At 44.2% G+C, this 13,834-nt stretch overlaps 1 protein-coding gene across 11 annotated transcripts in view; it reads right to left on the bottom strand.

Moving 5' to 3' along the window:
* PPP1R12B (protein phosphatase 1 regulatory subunit 12B) overlaps positions 1–13,834 on the bottom strand; it is a 131,194-nt gene that overhangs the window by 77,159 nt on the left and 40,201 nt on the right. For all 11 annotated transcript variants that reach the window (XM_054087981.1, XM_054087978.1, XM_054087974.1 and 8 more), the window contains exons 5-9: positions 11,634–11,778; positions 9,971–10,045; positions 7,452–7,531; positions 6,756–6,901; positions 2,404–2,513 (exon numbers count right to left, since the gene is read on the bottom strand). In XM_054087981.1, coding sequence (XP_053943956.1) covers positions 2,404–2,513; positions 6,756–6,901; positions 7,452–7,531; positions 9,971–10,045; positions 11,634–11,778 — 556 coding nt within the window. The remainder of the gene's footprint in view (positions 1–2,403; positions 2,514–6,755; positions 6,902–7,451; positions 7,532–9,970; positions 10,046–11,633; positions 11,779–13,834) is intronic.

Genomic DNA, 13,834 nt, shown 5'->3' with positions numbered 1-13,834 from the left:
GAGGGGGGTGAGGATTACAGGGGAAAGGTAATCAGACTTCTTCTCAACAGTCTACAGTGAAAGGAGAAGGAGGAGCTGATGAGCTCCAGCATGGAAAATCCCAATGGGCATGGAGGAAGACATACCCAGAGCAATGCTGGACTGGGACAGGGAGCAAGAGAGTAGGGCATCTCCATCCTCAGAGGCTTAATACTCATGGGAGCTCGGGTGGGTCAAAGCAACATAACTTGGGCTTAAAGTTGACCCTGCTTTGAGCAAGAAGTTGGACTACAGGCTTGCAGAGGCCCATTCTACCTTAAACCCCACTGTGGTCACTTAACTGCATATTCTCATACACACCACAGAATGCATCTTCATGCTTTTTGTTACATGAGGCATTTCTGAAAAACATAAATTATTCCTCAAACATATAACTACTTCAATGTACAACTTCAGTTATTGTCATTGAGTCTTACAGAAAGATGTCTGCTGCCATTCAAGAGCAGAGCCAGGGCACTGCAAGAGAGAATTTTACAAATACAGAGGCTCAACACCAAGTTGTGTAGGAAATAAAGACAAACAATACACTAGGAATTATTGGAAGAGAAGAGAATATGGAACACAACACCATTATGCCTCTGTGTTACTGCAGCGTACAACCACTCTTTGGTATTACGCACAGCTCAGCTTCACGGCTCAAAAGCTGCACAGAAGAAGAGGAAGAGATTCAGAGAAAAGCAACAAGACTTAGTAGAGAAAGGAGCTTTTGTATGAGGAGTTATTCAGTAGATTAGGAGTCTCCAGGCTGAGATATGACCAAGGTACACAAACCCTTTAGCTGGCACACAGAAGGTGAATAAGGAAGTCCATCAGGGGCCACAGAATACAAAAAATACCAGACGTTCAGCAAGTCCCTGCAGTGCAGATTGCTAGAAAGTGGGAGAGAAGTCCCGCTAGATCCTGTCCTCTCTACTATCTACATATATTATCTATATGATAGAAAATAGCTAACATATTCTACAGAACACAAACCATCTGACATTATCCTGAATACATGAAGCTACTGTGGAGCTCTGCCCTCAAACTTATTGACTCAAAACTGCAAAGATAAAACGATCACTGCAGTATTTTAGCCATGTCTCTTAGCTAATGTATTTCAATGCACAGGATTAATCTGTACTCTCCTAATTCTAGTGCTTCCAGTCTCCTGAGCTATGCAGCTTTAGTGCTTTAATGTAGTTTTGACACTTCCCTCAGAGAAAGCTCAAATCCACAGTAAAAGCTTCTTTCTGTAAGTTCTGAACATAGGAACAGCACATATTATAACTCGGCAAATGGAGGACAACACAAGCACTCACATTTTCCCATATAAAACCCAACCTAAGACAGATACAGAAGACTCAAGTGTGTGAAGTGTACAGGGTAAAGTAGCTGATCTCAAGTGACTGAGATCAAATTAGTAACTGCTTTGCGTGCAGAACCACTTCTATACCCTAACTGCCTTATTCTGGGTTAAACAGCTCAAATGAGCGAGAACAATACTCTGCAGCTGGGAAAAGGTTAACTGAAGTAATCACACTTCCCAGTATCCTTCTACCTTTAATACTTCCCCTGCTAAATCAGCCCAATTTGAACAACGCCCAGAGGAACTCTATTTCACTTGATCTGGATGAGAAGTTAGACATAGTAGCAGGTTGAAAATAAGGAATTGTGACTAAGCAAGAAGCATTTTCCCTCTAACATATACCTAGTGCTTCAGACGTTGGCAAAGTGCCTACCTTGTATAGCTGTTCTGCATATCCTGGTGCAAAACCAAACCAGAAGTACAAGATACCAGCCCTCAGGAGAACACAGAGTCTCCTGGTGCCATCTAGCTGAGTGACGTGAGAGCTGGAGAATCCAGATGAGATTGCAGTAACTCTGCTTCACCTTTAAAAAGCTTTCGTAGCCCAGCTAGCTAGTCAGATGCAAACTTTACTCTCTCTGCTTACTGGGTTGTAACATCATGCCACTGAATCAACTGAGTTTGGCAAGTCAGTGGCACTTGAGATGATGGTGCCAAATTCACTGCAGATACATCAGCAGAGACCAGCTTGGGTGAAAGATCTGCTGGTAAGAGATCGGCATCAAATACCTCAGAATTGACAGCAACACAAAGTGCTCGTGGTACGTAGCGTTCTTGTGAACAGCTCAATCTGTTTCAGAGGGGAAAAAATTCAAGAGGAACCTTATCGTACAAACACCCTCCTTTGTGCCAGTCCCATACTGTTAACACAGCATCTTATCAAAATTGTATACTACCATGATTTCCTAAGCGCATGTCTTACAACTCCTCTGAAAATCAGTTTTAGAGTGTCCGCGTCCCAGAAAAACCTATGGCTTTCGAGCTCTTTCGGAGTCCCCATTGATTCCAAATTCACTTACTCTTCTGGCAGATGCAGTGAAGGAGTTGGGCTCGGGTGGTGGGATTTGCTCAGTGATGCTAGGCCTGCTTTCATGGCTGGAGTGGTTGGCAAAGGGCTCTTCCTTCCTTTCTACAATTTTAAACAACAAGAGAAACCAAATGTTTCAGTATTGCACTTCCAAGGCCCTTCCTTACAAGCACACTGTGCACGAAGCTGCTGTGACCTCAGTGCCCCTCGGACCACAAAGACGATAGCAATGCCAAGGTTAATCAGGGCTTTCTGCAAGGAGGCTTGCCTCTTCCTCAAAAACACGATGGCTTTCCAGTCAACTTCATCTCCTCAGACAAGCAAAATCTTTGCAGAAAGCCCCTGAAAGAGGACGAACAGATTTGTTGTTGATTCACCAATTTCTTTTCTCACAGGGCTTGTTCTTCCCTTGTAACGCTTGGGAAGTGGAGCAGGACATGAGTGTGCATCCCAGCCAGGACCCCAAGTGGGCCTGCGATGGGTTTATCACACGGTTCTGCTGCCCTTGCTTATGCTGGTAGGCAGAATTTCTGCTCTTCTACAGCAAAGTCCATTTTTCTACACAAAGGCAGGACTGATTCCCAACAAAAATCCTTACCAGGGCTCAAAGTAAGTTAAGCAAATGCTGTCACAGCTCACAGGCAGCTCCCTGCTTGTGAGACAACTGTGATTGGCCAGTATAAACATTTTGTTTGTGTCTATGCACCATGCTTTGCATGAGAACTTCCACCAGGCATTACTGGGGAGAGTGGGCAGAGGCTGTGTCTCAGGCAACAGGTTCGGTTGGCAGGAGTGCACAGGGCTCTGAGACAGACTTTACCAAACACAGCCACACGCAAGACTTCTGAGAAACTACAGACCCACACCAACAGCTCCGAGAGCCTCACACAGTCAGGGCTTTGAAAAAACACAGTCATTTTAAGTGTAACCTCCGAAATAGTATTGGAAAATGAGGGATGTGAAGTGAATAAAGATCTTCTATTACATATAAAAAGCAGTTTGGTATGGAGCTTCTGTGAGGATGGCACCCCGGAGCCTGAAGATCAATCAACATTTGAAAATGACAGGTAGTTAGCAGCACTGACACATAGAGGGTTAAAGAGACAGAGATGTGTCTCCCCTAGCAAGGTCTGTACCATCCTGAAGTCTCAGGTATCTTTCCCTCTCTTTGTGCTATCTCAGAACTTCCAAAATCACCTAAACAGAGCATTTAATTTCTTGAGCCTCATATACGGTTGCACTGCGCTTTCTCAGTGCTCTTTTAGGAAGGGGCAGTGGATTACCCATGGCTCCTGGCAGACCTGACCTGGTGTTCAGCAACCCATGGAAATGCACACAGACAAAGAAATGACATGCTTGCTGTTTGCTGATTTCTGGAGTGAAGCCTGTGAACCACCAGAGACTCCACAACATCGCAGGATGGGGAGAAGAGCCCTGACCCAGCTGCCAGCAGGCTCTGCAGGCTGGGCCAGGTGGTGACTGGCAGCCCGTCCTGGAAGATCACAGCACAGAGCTCAGCTTTAAGGTCAAGCCTAATTACAAGGGCTCAAGCGTAAGTGGTAATGACAGATCAGAAAGAACTGTAACTGTGAGCAACGTGACCAAAAGGAGCCAATTGCAGGAGGACAGGCAGAGAACCTTGTACTGATGGCGTGAGAGACTGCACGACCACAGGCATCGCTGTCTCGAGGGGAGTATCCCACCTTTTATTGCACTGAAATTTGAGTAAGAAACATTATGAATTCCAGTCAAGGGACACAGGTCAGGAATAGCTCCATCTCCTCAAAATAAATTTGGTGAGACTGAAAATTTAGTTCTCTAATTTTGCACAAATGTAATTTTTCTTAGGGGTTTCCTGGGGTGTCTTTTTTTGGTTTGGTTTGTTCTTTAAACATTGAAAGTATCCCTTGCCTGCTTTAACTAATAATAATTAGCTACTGTAATTGTTACCAGCATAGATAGTGACCACAGAATGTTCTACTCATCTTTCTCTTATCTAAATCCAACCCAATGTCAAACAGTTACTTGTCCTCAAGATGAATAAAATGGCATCACTGCACAAAAGCAGCTGCTTTTGTTTGAAAGGACACAAATTTCTTACATACTGTAATGAGACACTGCAACAATTTCAGTGCTCACCTCTTCACACTTCTTCTCCTCCCACAGGCTCTGCAAATTCCACAAATTCATGGCAACCTGAGACCCTTCCAAACACACCTCAAAATAAACTCCTGTATTACTGCCAACTTCTATTTGTGCTCTTACACTCAGTTACCAACAGAGTTAAGTTTTTTTGATCCAAAGATATGACTCATAATAATATTTTGACTATTTTTCTCCTTTCATCTGGACTTTGCACACTTTGGGACCACAGTCATCTTCTCTCTGTCCAGCAGCGCTCAGAATTGCAAAGCTATGCAAATATTAAATCTCAGAAGCAAATGAAGAGGAACAAGGAAATAATTTCCATGTTTTCAAAAACCTGCCTCCTGTATCCATCCAAACGTTTAAAATGTCTAGGAGATAATAAAGCATAATTGTTCTTAAGACTGTGTTTGAAACTACTAATACTGTGACACGTATAATTTTCTATGAAAGGCTATTTTCATCCCTATTTCTCTTTGGAGCCCTCCTATAACGTGGGCTGATGTTGTTATCTCATGAGCCTGGCTTTAAGAAGAGCACTAAAAATGCACATCCTTTGACAGCTGCAACGATTGACAATTACATCTACATCCAGCTGACGAATTCACCTTCATTTTATTAGAGATTTGAGAAGTTTACAAGGGAAGAGTTCAATGTTGATTGAAATTTCTCAAAGGAGCCGATAACCTCTCTAGGAAAGGAGAGCACAGGTGGTAAAAGCCCAAAGCTTGATGCCTAATCATTACTTGAATGCTTTTTGTCTTCCTTTTAGCTTTAGTGGTTTGAACTAAGAGATCCAACACAAAACCCCTAAGACTGTGTCTATAACTCTTTTTATTTAACAAATTAAGAAAATCAGCTACGATCACCTTCACAGGCATTCCCTTCTGAGCTGACATGCAGCTGCACCTCATGCTGCCAACATCCAAAGCAACCCCATAGATCCTCTTCTGAAAGGCTGTTGAGGATCTCCGTTGGTTTGGCTTTCACATCTTCTACCAACAACAAATGGGCTCCTCTGAGCACTGACCACAGCTTTGAGAAGAGGGAACCAGCTCTAGTGAACAGGGTCGGTGCTCGAGCACAGGGGTGTTGTTGTGAGCTCAATCTGTTTCACAGACAAAGCGCAGTGGGCTGGCGCACAGCGACACTTTCTGGCTGAGAGTAAGGAAATGTCTCTATTTGACCATGTGTCCAATCGTACTGAGTGCAGCGATCGAGCTGAGCTGTGTCTCACTGCGACAGGTCAGAACATGTTCTATAGCCATCTCTCTGTCTCCCCACCCCACTCGTGGTTCCTGAGCTATACGGTCAATCTAATTTTATTTTGTGTTGGACCCTGTGCATTAGTACAATGTGCTTTGTTTGGTGAATGAACTCAATAGAAAGACTTGTTCTGGCTTGATACAAAATTAAAGCTGAGTGCTGTAGCATTTTCCTTGCTGAAGGAACTTGCGCTGTTGCTGAATCAGTTAACCATCACAGAGCTCCACTTCTTGTAGGTCTACATGTGTTAGAGGCATCCTGGTCAAGTTCCTACCGTGTTTACAAGAACTAGCACTGTACAAGGCTGCTCCCTAGCAAATCCCTGATTTGTGGAGCAAATACACAACTTCTTCTGCATGCCTGCTTCCACCACTGACTTCCTCAATACATTTGCTTGATATAAAAGCCAAAGGGTCATTTCACCGAGTTACTGTCATACACAAATAGTTTTCATATCTGTCAGCTCAGCAAAGACCAGCCAGGATAAACATCACTCCTTAAATGTTGGGAAATTAGGGGGTCATCACTCTGTAATGATGCAGAACAGCTTCAGCCCTTCATTCCATTTCTTTTCTCCAAAGACAACAGGCCATTACCTTCTTATGTGTCCAACTGCTTTTCTACCACTTTGCAGTAACTGAATTGGCCAACAAGAAAGAACCTACTGTGTAAGGACAATCTGTGAACAATGAGAAAGAAACTAAAATACTACTCATAGCTTTTTTTTTTGGAAAAATTATGCTGACCTGAGAGTCAGTGTTTACATCCACCTTTCCAGAACACTTGCTCCACATTCCATACATACACAGTGGATGTAAGACCACCTGGATGTCTTTAACAACTAAGCATAAACCCCCCCACAGAGCAGTTTTTAAACTCATCCCCTAATATTTCTGGGCTAATTATTAAACCTAAGACTGTTCTGAGTCTTACCTGACTCTTTTTCAGCATCTGATTCAGAAACTTCGTCTTCTTCAGCTTCTTCCTCTTCTTCTGAACTAGAACTGCTAGAGTCCTTGTTCTCCTCCTCCATTTCCATGGACTTCAGCGTGTCTTCCTCATAGAGAATCTTCTCTTTGCTGCAAGACACAGAAATTTTAAGGACTACCAGGAAAGTAAGTTATTTCTGAGTTCTGCTTCTCAGGAACACATAGACATGATTTACTACAAATAGAACAAGCAAAAGGACAAAATCCATCTACAGGCTCAAAATCCCAGCACTTCCAGCATTGCCCATTTGCCACGGATTCCAATGCCAGTCTCACATTTCCTAAATTTGCAAATGTTTCTCAATCCAAAAACATGTGATCTCTCATCTCCCAGTGCAACACAACCCACCAGCTGGGCTGTATGGCTCTAAGTAACGGCAAAGGAGCAGTTCTCAGCCCAAAGGTCAAATCAATACTCAGCAAGAGCAGAAGCTGGAGGATGAAGCACCAGCCCAGCTCCTTGTTCTCCCATTCAGCTACAATTGTATTTGAGAGAGCTCAAATGTACGAGAAGCCATGAAATGAACACGAACAGCAGTGAACTATTTTAGACCAGCTGAGGCCAGCTGACTGCTAACAGATGAAGCTGCTCTCCCATTTCCCTGTGCAGCTTCTTTTAACAAAGAGGAAAGAGACATACTTGGTGAAGAGTCTGCTTTGAGGCTTCCCGTTCATGTCAGCTTCAATTAGCTTATTCCTCGTCTCCTTCTCACTTTGCAACTGTCAAAAAGTGCAAGAAGATTGGAGAAAAAATGAAAAGAGACATCTTAACAAGCCACATCAGCACAATCCAATAATTACCGTAGCATAAGGTCACTCCAGCCTTTTAGATGAAAAATCCTGTGGATTAGTTTAATAAACCAATTCAACAGATGTACATCTGCAAGAGCATTGGATGTCCAGGACCCGAGCTCGTAAAGGCATACCAAGGCACCCGGCACGTCCTCAGAGTCAAGCTGCAAACCTGCAGAGAAGTCTGTAGCCACTCTGCTGAGACCCAGAGTCAAATCCCAGCTTCCATGGTCCTGCACCGCATCTGCCCATGCAGCCCCAGTGCTGGAAGTCTGTCCACATCTGTTTGTATGCCCATGAAATCAGGCTGGATTCAGTTCAAAACTGCTGCCCTGGAGCTGTTACTCACTTGCTCTCAGAGCAAATCATTCAACCATGCCCTGTACAGGCAACCAACGGACCTCCCCTGAGGACAGCGCACCTCTTCCATGTCTCAAATGCCAGTGTAAGTGATCACACAAGGACACCTACGATCACCACAGCTCTAAGCATTTTGCCCAAAGAGCAGCAACAGGAACTGTCACCACCAATGGCCAAATCAGTAGCCAAAAAATTGTTTCACACCTTGTAGAAGCACAGACACAGCTGAGGTAGAAACAGGGGTGGCAATTAGAGGCTCACGTTAAGGCTGTCTCTTTTCTGTCACCTCTAGCCTAGCTATTGTCTTTCAGCAGTAGCTGACACAAGGCACAAGCAGCAAAAGCTCCGCAAATTCTGAATGCAGAGTCAAAATCTGGGGTACAGCATTTCATTAAATAGAAGAAACTGCTGATGCGCAGCAAAGGGAAGTGCAGGCAACAGCCTGCTCCATTCAAAGGTAATTCAGGGATTGGGAAAAAAATCCAAAGCCAAATCAAATTAATTGTTCCCATCAAACAAAATCCTCTCTTCTGTCCAAAAACAGCAGCGAATCTTTTAGCAAGGATAGCGTGCGGTTCTGCTATAAGCTTAGATTAAAAAAAAATTGGATTTGAGAGCCATTTTGAAACTTGAACAATGTACTTGAAGGAAAGTCACGGAACTGCCTACTTCACCCTTAACTAATCTAGGTTTTCTATTTTAAGTGAGAAAAATGGCACATGATAAACACATATGATAAAATGGCATTCCTATTTAGAAAAATATATATCCACCAAAAAAAAGTGTAATAAGATCCGGATTCTTCTCTTCTCCCCAGCTCTCCTACAGCTTGCTGCACTCACTTGGTAACTGAAGAAGGCCTTTATATAGCGCTGCTGTACAGAGAAGGGGGCGCCGACCCCTGCACAGGTGGCCTAAAAACAGGCCAGCGCCCATCCACAAAAGATTCCTGTTGTTGTTTTGCTTTTGCTTTTTCTTTTCTTTTGTGGAGGGCAGTTTCCTGCAGAGTCCTGGCGCAATGAGACAGGAGGAAATCCAGAGCACAACACTGATAGTATTTATCAACATCTCGTTTAGGAAGAAGCTGATTAATTTTTCAGCAGTTTCTCAAGCTGTGGAGGACGCTATTTGGGGATGACAGCAGCTGGGTTATGATCAGAGCTGCAGTTCTACCGCCCACACTGCCAGTTCCTCAGAACACTGCACCGGGTTTATCAGCTGCGTTCCCATTTTGTCTGTTTCTGAACCTAAGGTTTAAACGATAGTTTCTGATTTTTATTTCTTTTAAAGAAAGTTGGTTTGGTTTTTGGAAGCCCTCAAATAAGGTAATTGAGCAGATCAGATGAAACAGGAAAAAAAGTAACCAAAACCCCAACTTTCTGGCTTGACAGCTGGCTTTACTTTGACCAAGAAATATTTTTACTTTCCTTTTAATGCCAACTTGCTGTTTATAACCCATCGCACTACCTCCACTGCACTATGAAATGGCAATTCAATATGGTTTTGAAATCACCGATTTCTTTTAGTGGAGAATTCTCTGTAGTTTAGTTTCTTCTCTCTCAGTCTGAGCTCTCCCAGTTGTAAGGAAGGCAGATAAGGTAACAAATCTCTTTCTTCACACTGACAGCTTATTTCCTCAGATGCAAACACAAAGTTAACTCGACTGAACGCTCTAATATAAAGAGCAGTCCGATCCTGGAGAGCTGGCCAGTCAACAAAGCAACTATACAAGAATAATTCCAAAGATGAACTATACCTTCCTTACCAGTTCCCATAATTATGCATGTCAGCACACTACTGACCTTCTTGACACACTCATCCAGTTTTCTAGATTTCTAGCTATTAAAAATATCGGTGTAATTAAAAATTAAAGATTCCAAATGACTAACATAAAAAAAACACCAGCTGGGCCTCAGCTTCCTGTGTCTGTTGATGCCGTATGTCCGAGAGACACCTGTGCGTGAAGAGGTAATTGGAGAGGTGGAAAATGATCTGCCAGAAACTCACCACAGTCTGTTTCTTCTGCAGCATCTCTAAATGCTCCACCAGTCCCTCATCGGCCACGTCGAATGGTGTCTGGCCCTGGTGCAGTAAGAGAAGACAAGAGGGTATCTGATATGCATAGTGTTCATGTTCAAAAAACACTATTTGCCAGTGAAGAACAAAAGTGAACGTGCTCCAGGTCCTCCCTCCCCAGCGGCTGAGTAACACACCGTTACTGCTTCTCTCCAGAGCAGGGAAAGCCATGTGACAGCAGGGGTACTTCGATGACTCAATCCATGATCCAAGCAACTTTAACCATGGAAATGCAATTCCCTGATTGCTGCTGCTCAGATCTAACAACCAGGGCTAATGCATTTGAGTTTCCAGGTTTCTGAAAAGGACACCTGTACCACAAAGGAAAGCAATCAACCTGGTCTGTTTGTATCATCGCGTACTGCAGGCTCCTGAAAGGCTGCCAGTCATCAGCAGGCCAAAAAAACTGGAGACCGTTGCCACAGTCACAAGCATTTCAAAATACAATAAACCAGAAAAATTACTTCAGGGCACAAAACAAGAAAACAGTTACTTTTTCACCATAACTCAAGCTATAATAACCACTTAATCAACACCATCTAATGAAACCTGATGGGCAGTGCCAATCAAACACAGACTGTCTCGGCCACCCAAATAAGCAAGGTGACAGTCCTTGACTGGAGAGAGCAGGTAACACAGCAAATAAAACAGCGCCTGTTTCTTTTCAAGTGTAGCACAGTACAACCTCCTCCCCCCTTTCTGAACACTTCAGAAAAGCACCTGATGGCACTTAAACCAAAAAAGATTTCCCCACATTTTTGATGCCAACTTGCTCACCAGGCTGAAACGTCTCCTTCTCACGAGCACTTTCTTTTACAGGAGTTTCCAGTACAGATAGAGGCACTCACACCATGGGCCACGTTTCTCTTACCAGATTCCTTTGCCTGCTTTCACTCCTCGTACTGTTTGTTCCAAGGACACACAATCTTCTCCTTCTCCAGAAGCAGCCCCGGCACAACTGAACGCGCTCCACCAGGAAGCGGTTCAGGGACAGTGCAGCAGGGAGGGGAACACAAACAACAGCCCTGGACGAGCGCACGGCAGCTCTTGAAAATCTATGGGCTCTTTAAGGAAAAACTTCCAACTATTAGGACGGAAAAGGAATTTTTTTTTCTCCTTTCTCTTCCATCTTATTTTTCTTTACTCATTTCCCACAAATCTGAGTAAATTTTTTTTAATGACCATTGCAGTAGAAGGAAGGATTCGATGCAGCAAGTTTCTCAAGGGTTCAGTAGTTTTCAGTGCCTTATACCTTAATATTAGCATATTATTCTGCACTTCAAAACTGTCTTTTTTGTTAGTCAGGATTACACTACAACAAGAAGACACAAATCAGCCCTTATCCTGCCTCACAATCTTGTTCCTCAAGTTTAAACATGCATCTTTTTCAGTAATGCTTGAAATCTTTTCTGCCTTCCTCGAGTCAAGACTCTTTATTTTCTAACGCTTTGAAATGCTCCACCACACACACCAGGAGAACAGCTCACCGTGTAACTTCTTCACGGCACTGGATCAAGTGGTACACAATAAAGCCGATATTCATCTGGCTATAAAATACATTGCATAGGTTGTGCCAACGTCTGTGTGTACTGACCAGCTTGTTCCTGATGTCCATATCGCACAGCGCCTCAGCCAGGATGGAACAAGCTTCCTTCACTCCCCAGTGAGCAGCAGCATGGAGCGGAGTCCAGCCGTCATTGTCCTGGACATTTAAATTGAACCCAGCCTGGATCAAGAGCCTGAGGAAAGAAGCAATATTGATCGCTGCCCACCCGAGAATGACTTCTCGACAGAAGAGTTCACGCCGTGAGCCACAGAGGAGGTAGTATGGTTCACAACACGCCAGGAGTTTCTTAACTTGCTTACTCCCCTCAGCAACATCCCATGGGATGTGCCTGCAGCTGCAACAGGAAAGGGCAGTAAATGAAAAGTGTCTTTGCTGTAAAACCTGCTGGGCTGTGTCTAATTGATAAGGTTCCCTTTCAGCGTGTCCTAAACTGGGAAAACACCTTCATTTCTTACCTGGTCTCGGTGACCCAGGCTGAAATGCTCCAGCTGACAAGAGATGCCAGACTCACTCAGGCACTAAGCAAACAACGAACACCTCTGTGGGCTGCCAACCCCACAGCATAGAGCCAAGCACAGCACCTGGCATGAAAAGCACTTTTGGTAAATGGGGCTCAGACTTGGCTCTACCAGAGAACAAGGAAAGACCCATACGGAGACAATGCCAGCAGGACTGCTAGGTAAGAAGCAGTGACATTACTGTGACTGACAGATAAGAAATCTGTAAGTTAAATAATCCACATATTGGTTAAACAACCCAAAAATGTATTTTTGCAGACTAGTCCTTGCAGAGTTAAAGCATATCTTACCCACCTGAACCTGCCTGGCAACACCCTGGCATTACATTTACTGCTCTGCACTTTCCCCCCCACTCCCGGCTCCCTTCTCAATCAGCCCAGAGCCCCAGGGGTTTCCCAGCATCTGGAGCTTTAATATGTCAAACCAAAATAAACAGAAAGGAGTCAGTTGTGGTCTGACACTTCAGAGACATATGTAACCTGGCACACCGGTGACCAGGGGAAAGCCATGAGTGGCTCATGTACCAACACTGACTGTAAACAAGTTTGTTAAATACTGAAGAACATTTCAGGATAATTCTGCAAGTCTTCTAGCAGCCTTCCAGCACTGAGAGGGCCTCCAGGAAAGCTGTGAGGGGCTCTGAATCAGGGAGTGGAGGGGTAGGACGAGGAGAACAGTTTTCAGCTGAAAGAGGGGAGAGTGGGATGAGATCTTAGGAAGAAATGTTTCCCTGTGAGGGTGGGGAGGCCCTGGAACAGGTTGCCCAGAGCAGTGGTGGCTGCCCCATCCTTGGGGGTGTTCAAGGCCGGGTTGGATGGGGCTTGGAGCCCCTGATCCAGTGGGAGGTGTCCCTGTTCATGGCAGGGCGTCGAACTGGATGGGCTTTGAGGTCCGTTGCAGCCCAAACAATTCCATGATTCTATGATTCTAAGTCCAGTAAAACTGCTACTGTAAATTTCCATCATGGAGAATTCCACCATCCACCTTCCTGCAGCACAAGGGAAATCCAGCATGATCCCAGAGTGGCAGCAACAGTTTTGAAAGTCCTGCAGCTTTACACCAATGTGTGACTGTGATGAATAAAACCCAGTCATCCCATCGCAGCAGTGTGTTTCTGTGTGAAAGAAATTTTAAATTAGATGCTGACTTTATGTTGATTTTCCAGCTGGCAAAAGGGAGCAACACAGCTGCGAAGAGAGTCAAGGTCACAGACAAATTCCATGTCTGATTTGAGAGTTAGCTAGCTCCTGGCTTCCAGCCCCTTCAGTTTAACTCACTGAAGCTTTGTATTTGGACTTACAGGGCGGCCATAAAATACACAAGACTGAAACAATGTCAGCTCTCCGTGAGATCTGTTTATCACGGCAAAAATTAATGCTGCCCAGAACTAAGTCACCCTGCAGACAGGGAGTGCAGCCGTCGAAGAGGAGCACTGGATACACAACCCTCACTGAAAGTCCACGGGACCAATATCTCAAATTCAGGAGATATTACATTTCTATTCCACATAAGCTGTGTTAGATTCCTGCTCTTGGGCACGGTACAGGCACAGACAGCTTATAACTCAATTATAAGCTCTAATGAAAGAATACAAATAGGAACAATGGAAGACAACAGAATTACCAGAGCTTGATAAAAAACAGCCCTTACACATAAAGTCATGCCACTTAAAACCAAGAAATTAAGGATCGAGATGGACGAACACTTCCA

This window comes from Cuculus canorus, chromosome 24, assembly GCF_017976375.1.
Source record: "Cuculus canorus isolate bCucCan1 chromosome 24, bCucCan1.pri, whole genome shotgun sequence".
In the NCBI taxonomy this organism is placed as follows: Eukaryota; Metazoa; Chordata; class Aves; order Cuculiformes; family Cuculidae; genus Cuculus; species Cuculus canorus.
This window is presented reverse-complemented; position numbering and strand designations above follow the sequence as displayed.